Source organism: Corapipo altera, unplaced genomic scaffold (assembly GCF_003945725.1).
Source record: "Corapipo altera isolate COAL_440 unplaced genomic scaffold, ASM394572v1 104, whole genome shotgun sequence".
NCBI lineage: Eukaryota > Metazoa > Chordata > Aves > Passeriformes > Pipridae > Corapipo > Corapipo altera.
The window spans coordinates 1,578,625-1,603,797 of NW_020884920.1; the positions used below are offsets into that span (position 1 = coordinate 1,578,625).

The 25,173-nt window shown below is 41.2% G+C and overlaps 1 protein-coding gene across 8 annotated transcripts in view; it reads right to left on the reverse strand.

Moving 5' to 3' along the window:
* PDGFA (platelet derived growth factor subunit A) overlaps positions 1-25,173 on the reverse strand; it is a 36,249-nt gene that overhangs the window by 8,492 nt on the left and 2,584 nt on the right. For 4 of the 8 annotated variants that reach the window (XR_003529875.1, XM_027656558.1, XM_027656556.1 and 1 more), the window contains exons 3-6: positions 18,214-18,318; positions 15,933-16,120; positions 8,668-8,794; positions 618-791 (exon numbers count right to left, since the gene is read on the reverse strand). Coding sequence is in view for 5 of the 8 variants with exons in the window: in XM_027656558.1 (XP_027512359.1) it covers positions 658-791; positions 8,668-8,794; positions 15,933-16,120; positions 18,214-18,318 (554 nt within the window). In the remaining 3 variants the exon portion in view is untranslated. Of the gene's footprint in view, positions 1-617; positions 792-2,501; positions 5,727-5,832; positions 5,947-6,936; positions 7,020-8,667; positions 8,795-15,932; positions 16,121-18,213; positions 18,319-25,173 lie in introns of those variants that run through there. The other 4 variants (XR_003529876.1, XR_003529877.1, XM_027656560.1 and 1 more) reach the window with 4 other exon arrangements.

The window sequence follows — 25,173 nt, forward strand, 5'->3', positions numbered from 1 at the left end:
GAGAGTGGAACTCTCCCAGCTGTCTTCCTAGTTGCATGTACTAGTCTGGATACTTCATCTTTAAGGTTGTTTAAAACATACTTCAACCCTCTACGAGCATGAAGACCCCCATCCCACAACTGGGATCCTGTGTCAGGAAGGCACACCCTACTTTAAAAAAATAAGAAAGCATCAACTCTGATCCATTTGCTTGAGGTCAATGGGATGTTTGTCCAAAGCTAGGAGCATGCTTAGTTTGAAGAGCAAACAGAGGCATCTCCTAAAGTGCTTTTCCACGTTAGGGTCTGGGAAAAAAAATTTAAGATTGGGCCCATGACAAAAACAGTTCCCTTAGGAAATGTTACCCACACCATAAAAGGAAGGAATTAAAATTGTCTACTGAATTTTTGTAAATTCCCATAAAATCTGAGTCTTGTTCTATGTGCATAATTTTCATTCTAAGTCACAAAAGGCTGACTCCTTTGAGAACAAGGAAATGACCAGCCCATGATAGGATAAAAGGCTGCTAATTGCATGGGCAGAAAGATGGATTTTCATCAGTCACTACGTTCTCTGATGATACAGCAGTGGCTTTTGATCATGTATCCAATGCACAGTAATTAGGTAAAATGACTTACCCTCAATCTTTTCAGTATTTAGCTCTAAGGGTGCAAGGATTCATTCTTGGAAAGGGAAGATGGTCGTGTGATTTAGGGCACTGGATGAGCACTCAGATCTGAGTCCTATCCCTGGTTCTGCCACAGCCTTGCTGTATGACCTTGCACAGTCTTTTCTCCATGCCTCGGTCTCGCCTAAAATGGGACAACAATAGTTCTTTATTTCAGAGATACGAATACAAACCAGTTCAAGGCTGTGCCGCAGAGATGCTACAGCAAAGAGCAGCATAGAAAAGCTCAGACATGGAATAATGCCTTGCTATTAAAATGTGGGAACACAGACAGTAATTAAACTGAATAATAAATACAAAACATAGGCTGATTTTTGAGGAATGCAGCACTGATAGGTTTTTCTCTGTTATTTGAAATTAAAGGAAATTTAAGTGGGATTCTTATGAGTTCACCTGAGATCTGCTAGTACCAGAAGCTGTGTATTAGAAACGCCAAGAAAATGACTTCATTGAAAACCTCACATGGTGTCTGTTTTAAAACAACCGTGATTTCCAGCCCAAGACAGGGTCAGATAACCATTCTCAGTAAGATTTTCAAAGCTATGGAAGGGGCCTACAAACATGATTTCTTTCAATTTACAGTAAAATGTGAGCATGCAAATCTGAGGTAGCTTTGAAACGTCAAAATAAAATTTGAAACTTTCAAATTAAATCATAAATGAGGCCACTGATCTTAATTAAACTGTCAGATCTCTGGAATAGCTTCACTGCCATTCTTTCAGAGTCACAATGTTGCTGGGATTGGACAGAGCTTTAGCAAAGAGTCTTCAGTAATGGGTATTTTTCCAAATGCAAAGCTGAATCTTTTTCTCTCCACAAACACACATCTATACAACAACATTTGTTTTTCATGTGTGTGGGGCTGGGTCAGTTATGGGCCTGTAGGTTTGGGGTGCAGGATCTCGGGGCACACAGATAAAGCAGCTGAACAAGAGACAAACAGATCAAAGGCTGTTCTGTGAGGCAGGAGATAAGAGAGACACATCTTAGGAAGGCAAAATAATTTCTGAGAGACAGAAACAGAGGGATGGGAAAGTCAGACAGAGAATATCTGGAAAAGAGACCACAGAAAGACAACATGGACCTGAGAAGGACAGGCAAGAGAACCTCACAGCTGGAATGCTGAAGCCCATTGGAGGGAGGAAACCCACAGATGCTGTTCCAAGCAGATTAAAAAGCCTAAGCCCAAAGACAAAGTGGTGGAGCTGCCTAGGAATCTCCAGGGCTGGAGAGGAGCAACTGCCTGTAGTTACTGTGCACTGCCCAATAAAGCAGATGCCAAGGAAGGTAGAGGAGAGGAAAAAAGGAAAGCAAACTGGCATGTGATCCTTGATTTCACTCAACAAAAGCAACTGAAAGGTCTGGAAAGATGAAGCACAGAATTAAACATAATGAATTGACTGGAGAATCAGTGATCATGCACCATATTTTGACAACTGAGGTTGGTTTGGGGCAGTCCTCTCTCTATGTATTTTCTGTTCAGACAAGACCTCAAAAAAACAATATAATCAGATCAACAAGTTCTGAATCCCTGGAAAGAGGAAGTGGCTGCAGAATGTGAAACAGAAAAACATTTTATCCCCAGAACACTACCTACAGTGTGGAAGGACAAAACCAACAAGGTGTTACAGTATTGCATGGAAGCACAACTTATGACAACTATCATCCTCAGCTCCATTAAGCCCCCTACTAGCCCCCCACCCCACAAATAACAGAGCTGTCAGTCAGACACCTTGTGGCTCACACCCTTCCCTGTAACACTCCAAATGCAGCACATTACAAGTCCAGAGGGAGTCCACCTCCAGTAGACAGCAGAAGAAGATAGGACACGGCATTCACAAATGCACAGAGAACTGTTTAATTTACAGCCACAATGGTGAAACAAACCATTTCAGAGCTTGGACATTCAAAGTTAAGTCTGACACTCATTCTTATATTCACTTATTGTGCTTAAGGATTAGAGAACACAGGATTACACTGACCGTACACGACAACCCTGCGGGACCGAGGAGTGGAAGGGATGAGCAAGAATGAGGGACCAGCCCCTCAAGTGGTGTAAGCTGGTACAGCTCCATTGCAGGCAATGGAGTGATGGTGATTTACACCAGCTGAGGACATGGCCCTTGAAATGTCCAACTTAACTTTGAATTAATGTCTCCCGTGTCACCACCTTTAACGTCACTCTTCCTTCTGGTTGTATCTGCCACTCTGAAGGACTAACCCCACAGCCTGCAACGCTGGATAGGGTGGTGGGTAAGATCTCAGCTGGACTATAGGAAGTGATGCTCATGTCATGACACTACTCCTCGTAATTTAAAAAGCATGGACTGGATCCTCATCTGATGTAAATTAGCTTGGGGGCAGCTGAAGTCAGAAAGGTTTTGCCAATTTATAGTAGCTGAGAATGTAGCCCTGAGAATTCTGTGTTTTCTGCCGCATGCCACATGAACACTGTGCTTGAGAACAAAGACTCGTGTGCGTTTCATTCCCCGTAACAAAATTAACTCGAGACCACAAGTCTCAAACAAATGACTACTGGAAAGGACTCCATTCAGTCTTCATTCTCCCCTGGTTTGCTGAATTTGGCATAACACGTTTATTTGCTGGCACCAACAAAACACGTGCCCCTCGGTTGGTTTTGTTTTCAAGACTTTACTCTAAGGCCAGACTCCCTCGTGATGTAAATCAGCAGAGCTGCAGGATGCTCCATGGAGTCATTCCAGGGGAGCTGGCCCACAGATCCCAACACAACCTTCTTATGCCAGTGCAGGACTCTCAAAGAGTTGTTTTTCAAATTATTCCACTTAAGTGACTTTGACATCCTTTCATCACCTGCACAGTGTCTGAGTGGGTCACATAATGCTTTTCATTTACATGATTTTAATGGATATATGTTTGGTTTTTTTTTTTCATTAGATATCTTTTAGACAAAAAAAGGAACGGAGCAACATTACTGGCATCCCACTGAAACATAAATATATAAATTACATTTTATACACTTTTTTAAACGCAGACACATACATTCATGTGCATAACATCGTGAACAGTACACTTAGTGGAAAACAAGCACAGACAATCTTAGTTAAATGTATTTCCAGTTTTGGTGCTCAACAAATACACTGGGAAAATGATCACAAAATAGAACGGTGACTAACTCTATCTCTGCATTAGCATCTGAAGCCAATAATGCCTGTTAGCTAACATTGCTTTGTTTGGTTGAAATTTGACATAGCTACAGGAACAGGAGGGGAATGTTTGAACTATATTTAGAGAAGTGGAAAGGTTAAAAATCTTGCTCTCTTTTGTTGTTTTAAGGTTCTGCAGTTCATTCACATTTGAAGATATTTTTGAGTGGAAAAACTGTCTTCAAGACAAACTTTTTTGTTGTTCCAAACTAAGAAAACTCTTTCATCTCTTTGTAGATGTTTCACAATAAAAGAATCCAGTAGTTCATTTTACATATCCAGTGTGATAATCCAAATAAAACAAAGGGTACATAATCCAAACTACTGGGGTGGGGCAGTGATTTTGGCCAAGTGAGTAGCCATGTCATATCTGGCACAGCCCTAAATTTCCAAAGCAATACAGAAGGATTTAGCCATGTGGCTCCCACCGCAATCCGAGGGGAACTGAACATTTAATCCTTTGGCACTTTGAAAAAACAGGAGCTGCTGCCAGAGTATTTTATCTGCCCTGCTATAATTAAAATAGATTTTGATGTTATTTGGGCTATTCTACTACAAAAATATGACCACAAAATGCTTTTTTTTTTCTTTTTTCTTTTTTTTTTTTTTTTTTTTTGGTTCAAGAAAACATAGCAGGCTTTCTCAGGTATATAAAACTGTTAATTTTTAGATAAAAATACAAACTTCACCTTTACAAAAACACATATTTCTGTTGAATACACATAAAGCATAACATTTTACCAAAAATAAAGAATTTTAGGTTTTGTTCAAATATTTGCAGCAAGGTAGTTCCCATGCCACCATGACATTATACAATGCAGATACAAGAATTTGTACATTTCACACAGCTCCAACATGTGAAATAAAAGTATCTGTATACTGATAAGAATGACAATTGCTAACACAATATCACTAGTAGGCAACTGGCATAAGTCTTAAAGGAAAAAAAAAAAAAGAAGATTTTTGCATGGATAGCCTATGATTTGTTTACGCACATCTCTCTTTTTTTTTTCTCTTTTTTTTTTTTTTTTTATTTTATGTAATGCTTTAAATTACGGGGGAGGTTGGGGAACATAAACCAAGAAACGTCTAGAAAATTATGCATAGGTATACCATTTTTATTTTAATACATCTCATTAGTTTGCATCCCACTAGGAGAAATACCATAATGTTTTGTGTTCTGCTTATTGTTATACCAGTCTTTTTATATGTGTTATTGGCAAATGTAGTCCGAGAGATAATAAAAAGCTAGGCAAAGAGTAAAAAGAAAACTTAATAATCACTTTATGGTGTAAAAAAAAAAATCCACTTAAGGCTCCCCAGAAGGTTTTTTTGTATAGACTTTTAAAACACCACCAAGCAAGGATGTATTGTTCTATAGTGTTTGCGTGGCATTTGATCATTTCGTACATTCCTGCTTTTTTTGTGCCTGAAGTCCACCAGTGTCCATCCATCTTCATCAAGAACGCAGGCACATTTCTTGACGTAAAGCACCGTTGACTGCTCTGACAGAAATCCACTATTCACTTAGATTTTTGTCATGTTTTTGAGTACTTTTGGTATCCTCCGTTCATTCAACTGTCTTTTTTCTTTTCTGTTTTTCTTTCGTTCGTTTTTTTTTTTCTTTTTTGGACAGGGAAGCTTCCTATTGTTTCACAGAGTGCTACAATACTTGCTTTGATGTCACATTAAACAAATGTACATTGTCTCTTTGTTCTCATTAAGTGTTCTTTTGAGCCAGTTTTTTCACACAGGAGAACAAATAAAGTATACAGTCAATAAGCACCATACATAGTAGGTTCAGGAATGTAACAAACCATGTACATCCATGTCCCAGAGAGAAGTTTTTTTTCTAGCTTATTTTCACCTTACATCTGTAGGAGAGAAAAAAGATACAATAACTCTATGATTAGAATCAAAGGTCCTGTCCTCAAAGTAGATGACTTAAAAAAAAACTGCGCTGCATGAAGAGTCACTAACCTGGGACAAGAAGTTCTAAATGCTGTTCTGATTGAGTTTACATGCTCACTTTTAAAGTTGAATTTTAGAAAATCTTTGCTTCTATCATACTACTCCCAATAAATACCTGTTAATCTGAAACAGGATATCAAGTTTAGCATTCTTCAGAAACGGTACATGAGTATAAATGAAAACTGCCATTGGGAGTTTATGTGCAAAAACAGGGGCTTGAAATTAAATTCACCATCATCCAGGCGTTAGGCACATACACTGCAAAATCCAAATCATTCCCACTCCAAATACTATAATCAGTTGCAAGTGCTGCAGTTTACATACTTTCAAGTCATTTAGAAATGGAAATTCCATATTTAATTTGGAATGTGTATCGCCATCATCATACACTGCTAATATGTTGGCCAAAGGATTTCAGTCAGTTTTGCACTGAGAGGGTGTTAGTTTTTCACTACACTGAAAACCTCATGAATTTTGATGACTGACTGTCATCATCCTACTGAGACTGAACAGACCAAAAAAGAAAAAAAAGATCTTAATTTTCTGGTGTAAATAACACAGGGCCCTGCAACACAAAAAGTGGTATTTCTAAGCATCTTCCTTGCCAGGTAGGCAGATTATCAGATGCATGAACAATCAATCCCAGTTCATGTCAGAACATGGGTTTGATGGCCACACATATAATAGTATTTGCTGTATGTACACTCAATGTTTTACAGTCAAGGACTGGGAACACAACAATTTGTAATCTGGTAATTCATTCATGCATTATTATGTGATGCTTTGACCTCAGAAATCAATAATAATGAAACACAAGCAGAGGCAATGGAACTTGAGATTTCAGAAGCTGAAGTATTAGCACCCTCCAATAAAAAAGAAATGAAAAGGCAAGAAAAGGAAGTAGCTAAAGAATGTAAGATGCTGATGGTGATGTGGAGCTTAAAGGGAAAATACCAGCAGGTAGAATTATCAAAGCCAATCAAATCTAATCTCTTCGCAGCCTTGAGGTAGAGCAAGTGTCAAGATTTTGAACAGTGATTAAGTTGAAGTGATGGCATTTGATTAAGTTTTCCAGTACTTGTGCTATTAGGGTGTTCAGCATATAGGTCCTACCTGAATATCAAATAGTTCCAGTAGGTTTTATGTTGGTTTTAACTTTTTTCGTTTCCGTTTTTTACCTGATTCCCTAGGCCTTCCTGTTAACATAAGGGCAGGGCTGGTAAAAAGCCCCAAGGTAACGCATTTCGTTGAACACTGAAGTAATAAATACTCAAACCGTTTACATTTCAAAGAAATCTCATTATCCTTTGCATTAAAGTAATAACTTCATAACGTCTGATTTGACATTCGGTTTACAAAGTAATTATACAAAAGTAAAGAAATAATAAACGAAGTTGGCATTGCATACGTCATTTCCAAGATCCAGCTATAATTACTGTTACCATGCAGTACTCAACATTTGCTTTCAGCTCTGGAGTTAAGCTATTTTCAGCTCACCATCCACTTGCTGGTGCAAGTTTTGTTCCTATCAGTAATTAAATCCTAGAAATCTATATTTTTCCACAACGATTCTACCCCATTTTTTACACGTATCAGAAAGAAAAATTTTCATCTTAAAATCCTAACTGCTTTAGTCTTTGGCAGTTAAAGACAATTTGGAAAAGCGAAACTGATCAAATGAAACTTTTTTTTTTTTCCAAATAGAAGACACAGAAAATGTATCAAACCATACAGACATCAAAAAGAACCACTTTAGATGTGGTTTTATCTACTCGTAACTCCACATAGTTTCAGCTAAACACTCAGCTCAGATTATAAATTGATGTCCAATAAAATCACAGCAGAGGTCTAGCTTTGCTTTTATACAAATTCTAATTCTTCTGCTCTGTTCATAGCAACTGAAGTTTACATTTGCTTGGACCAGGTTTATGTCTCCATGCTGGAGGGAGACAGTACAGAAAGCCCTTCCTTAACCAGCCACCTACAAAATCCACCTTTGGGCAGCTTTCCTCCTATATTTACCTGCTCCTCACTGACTTAATTTTGGGCTGGATCTACTGCACCCTTAAATTTCCTGCAGAGGTGCAAAACAGACTTTTGAGTTGGCCTTCAACCAGTACCAGAAGAAAGGGAGATGTCCTTTCTGCTGTAGTGGGGTTCCTTAATACATGTGTCAAGCTCTGCATTGATTGCACCCTAGTAAAAAGATCTAAGATTTTAGATAATGATTTTAGATCAATTTAGAATGATTTTATGAAAGCCAGATTGAAAAAGCATTTTCCCCATTAATTTTTCCCCATTGTAACTTAAATGTTGTCTTGATGAGGCAAATTTAGGTTTAATGTGAAAACTGACAAATTCTTGACCACACATACATAAGAAAACAACAGGAATGGGCAATGTTGTTACAAAACTAACTCCTTACCCTTGAACACTGAATTTATTCTGAAGTGTTTTACATTAATTTCATTAATATTTTCCCCAAGGTCAAGTAAATCTCAGACTTAGCCCTGTCTCCACAAAGTCTAAAGAAATTAGGCAACAGAGCTCACCAATAAGCTGCAACATGACAACCTTTAACTTAGTGAAGCAAGACCTGAACACTACTGGGTATTTACATTTATTTAAAGTCTAACCTAAAGAGAACTGATACACTTTAAACTTGAAATCTAAACTCCTTATATAGCACAAACTGTGCCTAATTTTGCATCCTCAACACACAGAGAATGTGGGAGCTTCTCTACTGAGTTCACTGGAAGCAACATTTGCTTTGCATTCTTTACTAATAAAAATATAAGGTCCATATGAAATCAGCATTAATGCAAAAATAAAAGGAAAACATACCAGTTTCTTCTTCTCTATAATCTGAATTAGTATTTGATGATGTACAGGTGCATTCCATATGCTCTTCTAATCTCACCAGAACTTCTTTTAATTTTGGCTTTTTTCTAACATATTCCACTTTTGCCACCTATAAAATACGATGAGGTACGTACTGAGACACATTAACATGGTTATAGTTCAGAACTGAAGACAGATAACTATATACCTCTGTTTTTAATGTAGCCAAACCCATACAAAACGTTAGCATACTAATCATCCTTTATCTTAATTGTGCATCGTGTAGCTATTTATTGCACAGACTATTTGTTTACTCAAGTTCAGCAGTTTGAAACCATTTGCTTCTCCCCCAAGAGATAAAACAATTTCCCATTCATTTTGGTTTGAAGTTTTAAGCAACTCAGTTTCGCACATATCACAATAAACTTCCACATGGATTCAGATCAGGGGTTGTTCTTGTGAACTGCCACTTTTAGCACAATCTTCTGTACATGTTGTTAAAGGCTGACAGTGAAGGCATTAGACTGGTTTGTAATTCATTTTATTATTTACAAATTGGTGTCTCCGAGCCTTCTGAATGTGAAGTGCTCAACTCTACATCACCAGGACCTGAGCATCACCTCAGAAAGCAGCAATCCCATTCCTTCTCACTTCCTGCAACAACCTAGGACTTGTTTACAGGAGCTCCCATGAATAGATTTTAGGTCTAAGGGAACTACCACTTGCAAACTGGATACAGCCTTTGGCCTTCCTGTGGATTGCTGGCAGGCACTCTATTCCTCTCCAAGTCCTTCCAGCTGCTTCCAAGTGCACTGCTCCATTTATGGGATCCTTACAACAAAAAAGCCTGGAGGGCAAGGTGAGGTTGGAGGAAGGGGTGTGCTGCTGGAGCAGCTCTGGCTACACGCAGGTCTCTCATCTGAAGGGAGCCAATGCAGAACAGAAGGACACTGGTTGGGGAGATGCCAAACATGAGGACATCCTGACCAACAGGTTGGAAGCCAGAAGAGGAGGAATGGCACAGAGGGGAGGAACATTCATGTTCTAGAGTGTTGAAATGGCTTGTGGGATGCTGGGCGCTGACTTGTGCTAAGTGTAATGGGTGTGCTGATCATGGTTGTGCAAGAGAACATGGCATTATGTGGGCAAAGAGAGTCCTAGAGAGTTTGTCAGGGGTCCAATGTGTAGTTTTGTGTTGAACACTGCAGATTAAGTGATAATTGCTTGAAATGGAAACACTGAAACAAAATCATGGCTTCTCAGTCCTATTCATTCTTTGACAAAAGGGCACTGCAATGTGGCTGTCCCAGCAAACAAGATGACTACATATCACATGGATGCATAAATAAGAGAGATGAGAGAGAAGGACAGGAGAGGCTGGTTGTCTCTCCAAAAGTTACATGACAAAGCCATAAAGGCTGGTCCAGCCAAAAGCTCCTGCTGCTACCAAATAAAGCATCCACAATTAACCCAGACTCTCCCAGTCATGGTTTACTTGTGTGTTTGACGGGGATTTAATGCTCCAAATCAACCTTCACACTATGAAAATCATTCCCTTGCCCTTCCAAAATTGGAACAGTGTCACAAAATGGGAGCGGTGGCTGGAAAAACCCATCACATTCCCAGCTTCCAGAAACACTCTTCTTGCTCTCTGGACAAAACTATCAAGGACCTCTGAATGACAGTGACAGAAGCTAGAGCAAAATCCTGGCCTTCTTAAAGCCAGTGGGAGATCTGCCTTCTCCTTCATGGAACAAGGAATTCAGATCCACGTTCTAGTCACTGCCCCTTGTGTCAACAGGATCTGGAGATGATTTTCATTTACCCAGCAAACAAAAGTTACAGAGACAGATGCAATAAAAAAGTATCCACATTAAAAGGTACATTCCAAAACTGTCAGATCTCCATATAAACAGATCAGGAGCTAGCCATGACATACAACACTTCAGGTGAAAGACTAGCTATGGGTTGAAGCAGTATGTTTCAAAATCTCCTGTCAGAACCCAACTGCATCCAGCCTTTGAACACAAAGATTTGAAAATGTATGGTACAACTGAGTCATGCGGCATCAAAGGATGACTAATCCTTAAAATTTATGAAAACAAACAGTAATTAAGACACCTCCATCATCAGAGACAAAGAAGGAGACCCAGCAATCATGAAACAGCTTTCAGATCTGCCATGCTTATTACAGCTGTTAGAATAAACCAGTCTCATTGAAAATTACACGCAACAAAAATAAACTGTAATCAAGCTTTTAAAAGTCTGCCCTTGTTTCGCTTGGTTTTCCAAACTGAAAGATACATGGAGTTCCTGTGGCTATTTGGTATTAAACAACACTTAAAAATAAAAGATAATACTTTGAAGAGGATCATAATTAATTTATGCAGCAATTTAAAGCTGTTTTTTACCACTGCAGTTAAAATACAATCCAGCACACGTTCCACTGCCCTCCTTTATGCTACACAAGTTAAAGCAATGTCATTTTGTAAGACGTTGCAAATATTCAAACTGAAGCAGCACAAACCAAACAAGCTGCAGTGTTTGTGTCACCTGTTAACACACACAGTGCTGCTGCCACACACAGCACTGATCTACAATGATGAAGGCTGCAGGTCAGATTTTCAGTGGGTATAAACAGGGATAGCTGTGAACAGCATGAGAGCTGGCCTTGTGTACAGATCCTTTTTCTTCTTTGTATTTTTCTCCCCAGTGTTTATCTTGTACAGTTAGTCTCAAGTGTATTACCCAATGCCTTGAGGTGGTCAGTCCTCCACAAAATCAACAAGCTTCTTTGACTTGTCTCTAATGCAACAAAAATAAAAATCCTCAGATCCTCCAGACTCACAAATGTCACTATGTAAAAACTTCTCAAGAGAAAGGCAGTGAAATGACTGACTAATTTAAATGGTGTATAATCAGTGGCACCATCCTTGCATCAGTGTAGACTCTAGGTCTACATCCTGCAATACATCATGGTGGCTAAGTAAAAATGAAAATAAAATCTGATAAAAATACACGGCCCAATGGAAACATGATGGGAACACAATTTTTAAAGCTGCTCTGGGAGAGCTGAAACCAGGGACTAACAGCAGCAAAAAAACTAGACTGCAAGCAGAAATGCCCAAAACACCTCTAGCACAAAGCCAAACCTTATTGTGGGCAGGAACTTGCAAGGCACAGAACGTTCCTCATAACCGCAGAACTCATGTGGTTGACAGCTAAATACTGGTTGAGAAATAAACCCTAAAAGCATCTGAGTGAGGATACCTTTTGGAATATATTGCCTCCGTATTGTGCACGCTGATATGATGGAGGGAAAACCTGTCTACAAGGAAGACATAAGTCAACAGGGAATAAAGTACTGGGGAGGCATCAGGGCTGCTGTGGGGCCTGGCAAGTCACTACTCCTGGGACAGGAGGGCAGGAATGGAATGGTGCCTTCCAGGGCACACTGTGCCAGCTGTGCCTGCCCAGCGCCTCAGAGTCTGGCACCCACCCATCCTAAAAACACATTTACAGGTCACTACTCTGCCAAAATCCTTGCCTCAGAAAAGCCTCAAGGTCCAGGGGCAGCTGAAGCAAACTCGTCACCCCCTTGCCAGAGGGAATGGCTGATGTGGGGTCCCTGTGTGCCGTGTCTCTGAGCAGAGCAGCCAGACCCTGCCCTCTGCCAGGGCTCCTCACACTCTGAGGGCTCATCACTGCCTTTCCCGCCTTCACCTGTATCAGGGTTTCCTTTGTTTCTCCCATTCCTAAACTGACCTTTGATACCAAGTCCTGCCTGCAGGTCCCACCAAGTGCTGGCTGTAATCGCCAGTTAAGCCACAGCTAAATCAAACTGCTGTTTATCCCACTGACAGAAAGTCACTGAAGAAAAATGTTCTTAAACCTGCAAACATGACATACACCCATTTTACCTACATGTCCCATTTGTTCTGCAAGGCCTTTTTAACCTCCTCAGAGGCTGGGCAACTCTGCTGAACAACTCACTCTGAATTCCTGCATTTTTTTCCATCTCTCTTCAAACCTCTGAACAACTCCCCAGTGACAGCTGAGGAGCTGCTCCTGCATTCCCTCCCTTCCAGGTCCTTTCTCTGCATCTTTCTCTCCTATTACTGCACTGTAAGAATATATTAGGTTAAATTTCCTCAGATTACCTCAACACTGAATATGCAGAAATGGCTGAAGCTGGCAGGGCTATGGCTGAAGGCCAAACTGAGGCAAAGCTGAGGTAGATGGAGTCATTTAGCTCTTGTTTCTTAGTTTGAAAAGGAGCAAACAAGCATAATGTTCAGCTTGGCTATTTAAAATTAGCAATATTAGTCAAGATTTGCTCTGTAAGATTAACTATTTTATGCTGCTGTGACCAAAACCACCAAGAACACCACCATGCTCAACACTACAAAAAGCCTCTTCAAAAGACTGTTCAGAATCCCTCCAGAAAAAAGCAAGTCTGGTACTTGGTAAGTACTTGATCTCGCTGGGCAGAAGCAACTAATCTGCAGATGTTACTGAAATGCTTTTGCAAATAGAGGAGGAAATCTCTCTGTAACTGACACCAACACCCCTAACTCACCCATTCTTGTCATCATTACTCTACCAGGAGAGAAATGCAATCCTTTCCCTCCTATCAAAAAGCAACTCCCAACCAGCCTCTTCATTTCAGTCTGATTTCTGCAGTGCTGTGCAGGTGCAGCTTGCTATATAGAGATGTCTTTAGGGCCAGGAGGCTGTGCTCTCATGGGCTCACTCTGTTATGGTGCAAGGCAAACCTACCTTTCACTAACCCACCCCATGAAAGGGAAATCTTAGAAGACTCATTTCAGGGAAGCTCTTCCACCCACACCCCTGGCTTGGAGCCTCCCTACAGCTCCAATTCCACAAGCCCATTAATGGTGCTTCACTGACCAGAGCTCAGTGAAAGCAAAGTAAGGACATCCCCAAACCCTCCAGCCCTTGACTCATGTCCCAAGAACGGAATGCCCAACACAAGCACCTCCACTGCTCCTCCCACACTGCCACAGCCATCTCTTAACCTTGACTACAGTGGCCCTCAGTAAGACAAAGAAAACACCCTTTGCTTTCGCCTGTTGGATGATGCAAACCTACTTGCTGACCTTTCTGGATGAACATTTTTCTAGTGTGAATGGGCCAGCTATGATCTCACTACCTTGTCAATGAGGAGGAAGCGGGGAAAGCCTTTTCAATGTTCAATCAAAAGAGAGCTTTTATGCAGTCTGACATCAGGGGAAAACACAAGCCGGCTTTCCAACTGCACCGCAGAACAGCTGAGAAGGCTCTCCAAAAGCGCTCCCCCTACCTTTCCAGCGACCCTCACTCTGGGCCAGCTACTTAATGGCATGAGCAGACATTCAGCTCTAAACGCAGGATTGGCAAAAGGCTCAGAAAACCATCAATTACATCAAAGCTACAAGAGGATCTGACTCTGGAGGGCATAAATATGGATTGTGTTCTGAGAGTTCTGGTGTGACAGTGGGGTCAGCCTACAACCTTTACAATGAACATCCTGTTCCTGCTTGACCTCTTGTCCTTTTTTTCCCCTGCTACTTAATGACCGTTTGGAGCAGTCTTGGAGCTTGGAAAAAAAAAAATGTCCTCCAAAGCTGGCTGACGTATATTGATATTGCTGGTGGCAATATATTTACACAGCCACGAAAAGCAGCTGCTCAGCTGAGCCTACTTTTAGCTTGTGCCCTACTAAAATGAATGCAAATCTAAAAGCCCTACAACCATATCAGCAAAGTGAATGAGGGAAGCAGCCCCAGCAATGACATCCTGCAAAGCTGCTGCCAGCTGGGGAGTTTGCTTGGTGTCCCCAGCAGTGGGGGACTTTGGCAGCCAAACCTCTCTCTCTCATATGTTGTCTCACCCATCACTGCAAGGGTAGGAAAAGAAGTACAAGGTTGCAGTATCACACACAGGTACCAACAGCAAGTTTGTAATACACATCTCAACTCTTTGCTGGGCACTTCCAGCTGCTTTGTATGTGTTAGTTGCTACACAAAACTAACTGGAAGCTGCATCAAACCCAAAGGCAACAGCACTAAACCCTGAGGCACTTTGATGTTTAGCTCCTTTTTGGAAAGGCTTACAATTGCAGTCATTCAACTTCCCCAGTTTGTTCTCAACCCTCAAATAATTACTGATCCCAATTTTTAACTCATTTTTAATTGTTTCTGCAAAGCATATCCCACAAAGGAAAGGCAGAAAGCAAGTGTAAAGTATGATTATTTTTGGAAACACTGAGGGAATCTGCTCAGATGTTTCTCTGGCTTATTTGGATGTGAAAACATTTTTCAGATATTCAGAAAGAGAAAAGAAAAAGAAATTCTGCTCAAAGTCATGTCTGCACATATGAAAAAAAAATGAAATGGCTTTGGTGCCTAAATTTTTTGTCTAGGACATACAGCACTAAGTGAATAGCACTTTTCTAAATAAGAAATTCATTGCAAGTACAGTGATCAGTGTGTTGTGCTGGGCAATTTTATGTTCAAGAGTGTGGTGGTTTCTTTTCTTTTTTAAATTCTGCTCTTAAAATACTCAGGGCAACAAGAACAACAAGAACTTAGAGTCTTCACAATATAAATGCTAAGTGTAAGTCTAATCTCCTACACACAGATGTAGATCAACAGTACTTGTTTAAATACTGATAAAAACTAGAACACAGTGAAGCCAAATGAACATAAATATTTCACGTAATATTTACTGGAAAGTTGCAATAGGGATTTTGTCTAATGAGTAAATACAGCATGAAGCTGTTGAGTCTTCTATCCCTGGGGTAAGATAATTTGAAACACATTTTTTCAGATCAAAAGTGTTATGTTGTCAAATATAAAAGCCCAGTTTAGGCTGCATAATATTTAATTAAGAAAACAGCATTCCATACTGTGATTTATTTATTTTTTTAAGTCCAATGCCCCTTGAGTCATTTTATCTTCTTAACTTTAAGATCTGTACTGCGCGAGATCATGGGAAAGACACAATCAACTTTATTTTCATTACAAAAGAAGAAAACCTAAAGGGAATCCTGCGAAAACCAAATCCAAACCCAAGATTTTCCAACCATCACGTAACTTGAAAAGGCCATCTGCTCACTCAAAACGGAGAGGAGCATTCTGTCTCATCCTGTGGCCAGGAGGATGGGTAATGAAGATCCGGGTCATACGGCACAGCCATGAGAATATAGATGGAGTTTTCGGACTGAAGAGGACCCTCTGAGGGCTCTGCAGCCAGGATTTGCTCACCTTGACACTTCTGTGGTGTATCCGGGACGGCTGGCATTTCACACTGCTGGTGTTGCAGCAGCCAGTGCAGCGCTTCACCTCCACGCAGGGCGGCCATATCAGGAAGTTGGCCGAGGTGGGATCGATCTGACTCCGAGGTATCTCGTAGATGACCGTCCGTGTCTTGCAGACAGCCGGGATGGCCTCCTCTGCGGGCACAAGAAATTCACACTTCCAGGTGAGCAGCTGCTCTCACCTCACAGCACGCAGATGTTTTACACCCTCCCTAAGTGGCACCCCTGAGCCGTGAGTTGAGATGGTGTTCTGAGCTCCCCCCGGTTACTGACAAGTCAGTGCTGAGTATTGTTTGCCTGCCACTAAACTGTGTGTGTGCTACCCGAGGGAGAAGCTTGACTCACTCCCAAAAGCCCAGCCCAGAAACGAGGGTTTACAATGGCCTGGCTCCCAACATAGCTCGGAGTACATACCATTAGATAAGACAATCCTGGCCCTTTAGAAGTGACAGCAAGCCAGGGGCTCCTCCAGATTTGATGACCCTCTAATACAGCCTCATAGCGACTGCGTAACAGCAGCTGTTATTTTCCAGCACTGTGGCAATCACTGCACACACATGGTATCACACAAACATGCAATATCTGGCAAATACCACCTCAGCGGTTCCACTGATGTTACCTGAGTCATACCCAAACTGGTTCAGCTGGGAGAAAACCTGCACCAGCTTGAAGCTTTCAAGATTTGGGTTTCAACTTCCAAAACCTTAACATCCTCACATCAGGGAGTCTGGTCCCTCCACCATTCCAAGGGGCAATTGCAATTTTTACTGAAATTATCAAAGCTTTGTACATGGTGGGTTTTATTTAATTTATGTAGCATGACCAAAAAACCTGCAGCTGAACCAAATCCTCAGGCCTCAGGTAAGGTGAGCCTGTAAATCACAGCTTCAGCCTCATATTATATAGTTCTGTACTACTGTGTAATGCAGTCACGATCCAAACCATGTCATCATCCTCATCCTAGGGACTGCCTAAGAAGTCAAGTTGATATTTCAAAATGGTCCAGCAAAAAATAGCAATCGCAGGGACAAGTTGTTTGACGATAAGTTCTCCAAAGACAGCTTGGATTTTTTTTTTTTTTGCCTTACAGTGGAAGCAGTGATAGCTTTGGGTTAGATGTGTCAAGGAACTGGAACACTGCCTGCACTTCTTCAGTTACTTCTGAAGTACAAGAAGTTCAGGCCTGGCCTGTGCCTGTAACGTGAAAATCTAGGTTCAGTTTTGAAAGAGATGCATTCAATGGACTAAATAGAGTGAAAATTCTTTTTCTCAATCCCCAGCGCCATGAACTCAAGAAAATTAACGGATCCAATACTGCAAGATAGCTGGCAACTCCCACAACTGAGCATATCCAGTTCCCACTGACTTTTATGGGGAGGCATTCAACACCTTGCAGGGTAAGGTGCCAAGTGTAGCAGACTGTTTCAGAACCGCTGTTCTCTGGAGGCATTCAATGTGACGAGCGCGCTTGCCAATTCACACTGCAATGCACGCTGACAGCACGCTGCGCTATCGCTGCGTCCCACCACAGCTGAGAGCACAAATAGACTGACTCCGAGCTACCCATCCCAGATAAGATCATGGACGTTTTCCACAGTCAAACGGGAATGGCAGAACACCCAGGCCTAATCAGATGAACAAGCATTGCACACAAACCCTGTGCTACCATCTCTTTAAATTTATATTCGGGTGTTGTCGGGTCACCGTCATCGTCGCTTAATAAGAATAAAATCCCCTGTAAACATGCCCAGTGCCCTATGCAATGATGGAAATCAATGTCCTGGCGTTTCCATCAATGGCTTTTAATTTTTAGGATAAACTGTATTTTTCTTGTGAATAAAGAGTCAAGCTGTTTCCTTTTGTGGAGCTTCTGTACTGAAAACTCTACCAACTGTTGATGTTTTTTAAGGCACACTGCTGTAGTTGTTCCCCACACTATGAATTATACATTGAATATCACAGCATTTTCTAACCGAGGTCTAGCTTTCGAACATGCTGCAACAAGAAAGTGAATGTAAAGAATTTGTGCTTGTCTGTCTCCTATGGACATCCTCCAGAAGACAGCTTCTCAGGCAACGGCTCGTTTTGTGCAAAAAGAAAGGCAGAAACCAGAAATGCCCTTTTTTCCCTTTGTGCATGTCACATTTTTCCAGTGAAATGTCCTGCTTGGCTGACCAAAAGCACCCCCTCTGCTTTCACTCCCAAAGTACAAACAGCTTGTTTCTTACCAATGCTTCTTTTTCTGCGAATGGGCACAGGACGATTCTCTTGCACATGTTTAGCAGAATGAACGCTATATGATCTCAAGTTTGTTTCTGAAACATCATCATATCCTAGGACAGGAAACAAAATATTAAATCTCAGGTATGTTATTTGCATCAATGTCTCTACAGTGCTGTTCCATACATATAAATCTGTGCCGTTCATATGCACAAGACCAAATCCTGCTGCAATTAGTCCAATATACCCCCTTGTTAATGCAATTGCAAGGGTAAAAGGCAGGGAAGACACAGACATAGTAAAATGTCATGTATAAGCATGCACAATTTAATTCTAATATCCATTTTACCCTGAAACAGTGCACACACTGTGGCAGAGAACCATACCTAAAGTAAAACAGTTGCATTTTTATCTGGAAGGCATAATACAGCTTTTCTTACTGGAAAGGTGTAGAAATAGGAACAATAATACTGCATGTGAAATGTTTCTAACAAGCATTTTGAAGTTCTTGTATGAGACTACAGTAGAAAATATGGTATTACAGACCCAACAGCAACAATGCTGCCTCTGTAAATTTTCTCTTGCTTGGTTTTCAGGGCAGCACTAGGACAGAATCAAAAGCAAAAAGTAACTAGCATGGGTTTCCTTTTAGCCTCTCTGTTGCAGAACAAATCCCCTGTGAAGTATCCTAACCTTTGGAGGGGCATCTGAAGCTACTGCAGACTCTGGGACTGCATCCAGGCTTGTCTTGTTCCCTAAATAAGCCTACCACATGGGTTAAAGGGCCATGAGAAAAAGCAAAGATGGAAAACTTGGCATTTCATTTATCATAAAAAACAACAAAATAACTGCTCCAACTATTTGGTTTTGTTAAGTGAAGCAGTTCAGGTCGTGTCCCATGCAGTGGGGTTCTGAAAACGACCAACACAATCTGCAAACGGGGGATCAGGAAGATGTAAGCAAACAGAGGACTGCACACAGATTCCAGTACACCAAAACTAAGGATTTTAGCACTCTGCTGCTTGGAGTGTCCTCTGTAACATCACTGTAGAGTTTCAAGGTTTCACTGCTGGCTCCAAAGAAAATTGTGCTGTGCACTAAAATATGTAAATGGACATTACACAGGACTCAACTACTCTCTCTGCAAGCTACCAAAATCCTATACTCCCATCTTCTGCACTGTCACACTCCCTGCTTCCAGTTCCTTTTCTATACTCAGTTGACTGTGAGTCTGGAACTTGTTTTACTCAGCTTTACTAGGAACACACATCATAAGGCTCTGGTCTACAAACCAACCAACTCCTTTTCTCCTCCCTCCAAGAAACCGTGCCCTAAGGAACATGGAGCTTGTGAAATCACCTGCAGAGCCAGGTAAGATGTGAAGACAGTGGTATCTTCAGCACCTTAGAAAGAGCTCTGTGCCTCAGGGTTTATCATCACTTCTTGGAAAACGCTATTTTAGGTAGCTAAGAGAAGATATGATGGGAGGTCCAAGAGACAGTGCCAGGATCACCCACCGCTCCTGCCTATTCTCCTTATCAGCTGAACAGATCCTTGTCTGAAATAAGTCATTGTGAAATTCAGTCTTAAACTGGCTCCTACTTCCTATGTAGGGTGCCTGTTTCCCATAGATTTCGATGGGAAATTTTGGAACCTGACCAATTATCTGGTATTGGGCCTTATTTGCAGTCCCAGTCCTGTAATGTAACACAGCAATGACTAATGGATTTTATTTCTGCTTTTATTGTACCCCATACTCCAGAAAACTCATCAGTGGGATAAATAAAATGGTTTGCCAGAGATCCCACAGGAAGTTTGCAACTGAGCTGGGGAGTGAAGCCAGGTCTCCCACATCCCATTCCAATGGCACCAGGCCATCCACCTGATCCCAAATGGTGTTATGCAAAATGAGGATCCGTTCTGATGTGTCTCCAGCCCTCTTCTGTTTCCTAGCACTCAGCCACCCAACACCTTCATACTGACCTCCTTTTTGGCAGCTTCGAGTTGTCATAACCTCTCCCTCAATCTGAGGCAATGAACTGATACTCAAAAGAAAGCAGCACGAATTCTGCTCAGCCTAAGATCTGAGCTAGGTCCAGAGCAAGAAGCATCTCTGTCCACAAGCAAACAGTGTTTAAAAAGAGATTAAACACAAAACTAACACCTCTAATCCCAACTGCTTGGTGGGAACACTCATCCTTGCTGAAAAGAGAAACTGTGGATGTTGCCAGCTGTATGGCAGGTCTGGGCCACAGGTCCTAATCCCACACTCAACACGCTGGCATAGCTCCCTTCTACCACGATGGATTTCTTGCTGTCTTGTTTAAAGAAACTGGTTATGATCAGCTAGACTAGTATGATCAGCTAACCAATATGTTAAACCATGTGCTTATATATAACTGTTCGACTCAGCTGCAATTTGCCACATTCCATCGTCATGTTTACAAAGCAAAATGACACGTCGAGGACCATGTGTTGCTTATAAGATGATTTTTAAGGTGAAGAAGGCCCCTGGCTCATACTGCATCTCACTGTCTCACTACATATCTTAAACATGTATATCATTTCCTAAGTTCATGTCTCTTCTGTGAGGGTTAAAAAAAGAGATCTACAAAGCCAGCACAGCAGACTACAAAACAAGTTCCAGTCAAACCTCAGTGCATTATGCAACACAAATTGTATTATTTCTATCGACACAGCATCCATGTTGGGTTTTTCTTAATAAACAGAATTACAGAGCGCATGGCTGGAGCCAGAAGACACTAAAATGCTAAAGGCATTTGGCATCCCCCTGATCCCCACAGGCATTTGGAAGAAATTCCATTTCCCAGTGAAGTCAATGGGAAAATCATTGCACTTCAAGCAATCTCTAAGTCAACAGGAGTCTTGCCCAAGCAGGACTGAAAAATCACCCAGTCAGCTTTGAAACTCACACTACTGGACCCTGGATGTATGGCCAGAAGACTTACTTTTATTTCACCTAAACCACAATGCTACAAATAGCACTCTCTAGTTTGACTTAAGGAAGGCTGATACCTAATTTGCATCAGTTTTTCCCCCTAATGTACTGATTTAGTTGCAGGATAAGGATGAGCTCTCAGCAAAGGAAATGGGAGTTTATGGGTGCTTAGCACCTCACAAAATGAGGCTCAGAGCAGAAAGCCTAGAAACGGGTGGTTCTTAGTTTAGAAATCGAACACTGCTTGTCACCAAGTGAAGATGGAGGATGCTGCACAGAGCCAGATTAATGCAGCTCTCTTTTAACGTTTTAATAATAAAAAAATGTTTTCGTGGCAGCCGATCAAGAAATTTCTCTGTAATCTTTTATGTACTGACAACATATCAATGATGGGCATAAAAACTCTTGCAATTAGCCTTGGTCAATCCATTAGTGTAGCTGAAATTGTTCTTTTTTGTCAGATTGGCAATTTTCCACTGGGTCATGGAGTATAAATCACAGAGTTTCTGTGACGCTGCCAATACGTGATTACTCTTCTCCCTGAAGAAGCATGTGGAAAGCATCCTAAGATTACTGCTATTTTATATTTATCAATTTATACTTTTTGCATTACCATCTTCCTTCCAAACTACTTTATGTGAGGTACAACCCCCAATACATGCAGACTCAACACAAACCCTCCTAGACATCACTTTGATGTGCATCCAGAAAGTACAGATCCAAGACTTCTAGTACCAACAGCAGCAGTTTAGGAAATTCTCATTATCTCTTTTTTTTTCAGGAATTCAATGCAAGGTACAATAAACAGAAATGGTCTGTCTTACAAATCGGTCCTAGAGCCAGAAAGCCCAAGGCAACATCAGACTGTTTGTTTGATCTTTTTGGCTGATTCAAAATACGCCCTTCTGACATCCAACTGCAGAGATAGATGTCATTAAGTTTTCAACTTTGATCTATTGAAGGAAATATAAGTAACAGCCTGCAAGATCCTGTTTTGTTTAGTTTTTATTTTTTCTTTTACCTAGATGTGATCAACCATCTGTAAAGGAGGAGGAGTAGTCCCTCATCTGTCTCAGGAAAAACACAGGACACACACGGCAGATGCCCTCCTCCCATCATGCCTAAAAGGTGCAAGGAAAGCCAACATACTGCACCGTAACATCCTCCATCTGAGCACCACACCAAAAGCCACAAAGTCAACAGCAGATTTTCCAACAGACTGAGCTCTGCAGCAATCTAAGGCTTCTCCATGAAAGTATTACTGCTAATTTAGAACATTTCTCCACTTAACAAAAGCTGCTCTGCTGGTTCTTAATCACAGGCCGTTAAATTCACATGGCCTAAGGGGACCCTGCGGTGGATGCCCTTAAACCATGCAAAGAAGCACACTCAGCCCTGCCTTTCCCCACGAAGGGAGATGACTGGGGGGAAAAAAATCTGTTCCCAGCGGGAGGCAAACATAATAGGTGATGAAATGAACTCTACCTCCCACAGGACAGACGGGGAGAGGTGAAGCGCGAGGAGAAAAACCACCCTGCTAAGCCGAAGAGAACTTCACAGGCAGAATATAGGAAATGCCCCCGTTTCGGTGGTTTAGTCTGCTCGTAGTAAAACTGTACTCTGCACACTAGAGCTGCCTACTTCCTGGGGCTGGGCACGCTTTCTCCTTCAAACGGGGTCAGATTCTGCTCTCCCTCATGCCAAGGCAATTCTGCCACTGCCGATGGGTCCCAACCACAGCAAATTAATACAAGACCCCTATTTTCTGATGTAAAGAGAGAATTTTCACGTTGCCTTTTCGGACATGCAGCACTGGGCTCTGACAAACTGGCCTGGATTTTCTTTTTTGAATACAATGTTGGGTAGTGTTTTTCTTTAAGTAATATGCCAGATGGTCTGGGGGTGTGGTTTCTAATTTTATGAAGGGGGTTATCAGTCATCTCTGCGCTACAATATAGAGACCAAATCTGTCAGAATAGAAGAAAAACCTGCCCACTCTGACTTACAGAACTTACTTTTCCAATTAAAAATATGTGTTTTGCACTGCAGGAGAGAAAATGACTGTTCTTCCTTCATTTTCCACAGATTCCGCCTTGTTACTCAGGAATATCAGACATTTTCTGCATGCATGCCTGATCCTGCAAACTCTTAGCCTACAAGATCATTCTTAATTCTCAAGTCCACCCACAGAGTTTAAACAGGGCTACTCACATGCAGAAGGACTGGCAATACCATACACTAAAATGAGGGAGAGAACAGTCACTGGAGTGATTTTGCTCTGAGCCTCAGTTTAAAATGAGTACATGCTATAAAAGAGAAATATACCTAATGTACGAGCCCTCACTGAACTAGCCCTTCCCTAAAGGCAATTGCAGCCCTAAGGAAATGCATTTCACAAATATCAATTTATCAGGGGCAACCAGAAAGCATTTGATTTGCTAATTGAAGCTAATACTAAATATAGTAAACAGGCCTGATCCTGTTTACTGAAGAAAGCATGGCAATTTCAATGTTTGATTAGTCACTCTGATAAGCCCTTAGTAAGAATTACTCATGACAGTAAAGCCCGTGGGACTGTGCCCAGAAAATGCAAACGCTGGTAGTAAAGACAGGTTACTCTGAGAAGACCCAATCGTGCCTGTGCAGCTCAGAGTACAGCTCAGCACACGGGCAAAGGGAGCACTCACATAAGCAAGAACCGGGTGAAAGGCTGAATATTTTGGTTTTATTTTTTAATATTGTTTGAGTTCATGTCTTAAGGAATTACTGTTTCATGTTGAAATAGTAAAATATTTATGTGTCTTGTTTCTCTAATGGTTTCTACACTGACAAATTGCAAGAAAACAGCAAAATGAAATGGTAAACTCGTAGCTGACCTCTTCCATTTTTGGTCTTGCATCCCCTGGTTAATATTCGCCACGAGGTAAATAATTATGTTCCGAACTAAATTTCTCTGCTCCATCTACCAATTTGTTCAGCTCCTGCCATTGCTCCACTTGTCTGCTTGATTCTCTTGCAATGGAGCCACGTGAACTTTTGCTCTCCTTCTAAGTGGTGTTTAAAAATGAAGCATGTGCTTCTTACACTGAGGTATTTGAAAAAATAACGTGTTCTGGTAGCTACAGAACCCTGACTCAAAGGCAGAAGCAGCATGCATTATTTTAAAATGTGAGCACTCAGATCCAGCCCTTCTGCAACAGCAGCCAACTCTACTGAGTTCACTGGGAAAAAGATTTTAGCAGTAGTGCACTTGTCTGTCCAAAACAGCCTTCACTGGGGAAATACTGCATGCCCTTTCCCTGTTGTGAAAGTTTCTTTAATTGCAGTGATAAACAACAATGCTGAAGCACCACTCTCCAAAAATACTAAACTGATGCCAATCTGGTAAGCAGTAATTAGCCTCTATGGTAAAGTGCCCGTGGTTCTAGAGAAATATTCCCATTTTCAGTGTAATGGGAAACCATTTGCTCCCTAATCACATGAAAATTGAAAGCTATGCCTGCAAAATAATGCATTCCTGCTCATTAATAGAGCACTGTACAAAAAGCAGTGAGTTAAAACTCTAGAAGGATCCTGCAACACTGAATGAAGGTGATTGAACCTGGCACAGACTTTACAAAAATACACAGCATATGGTTTAAAGGGAGATGGCCCAGTACCAATGCAAGCAAGAACTCATTCATTTTTCTCCATGTTTGTGCTTCAGCAAGATGCAGGTTTCCCTTGGGCATATCAAAGGTGCCGGGTTTCTCTCTCAACTGAGGGAAGAAATCATCAGGAACAAAGTGCATCAAGTGAAACCAAATGATAAGAAGCCCAGCAATACAGTGCTTCTAGACCTGATTTACTGCTGTAACGATCTGTTTAACTGCACGTTCTCACTACACCCATTTGCATGCCTAATGATGCAGAAAATAACCCTGCACTATTTTCTTTTGGAGGAAAAAAAAAAGTGTATTTTTCAGGGTAGGCTTCATATGCAGGTTCCTGTTTAAAATCAGCACGGAGG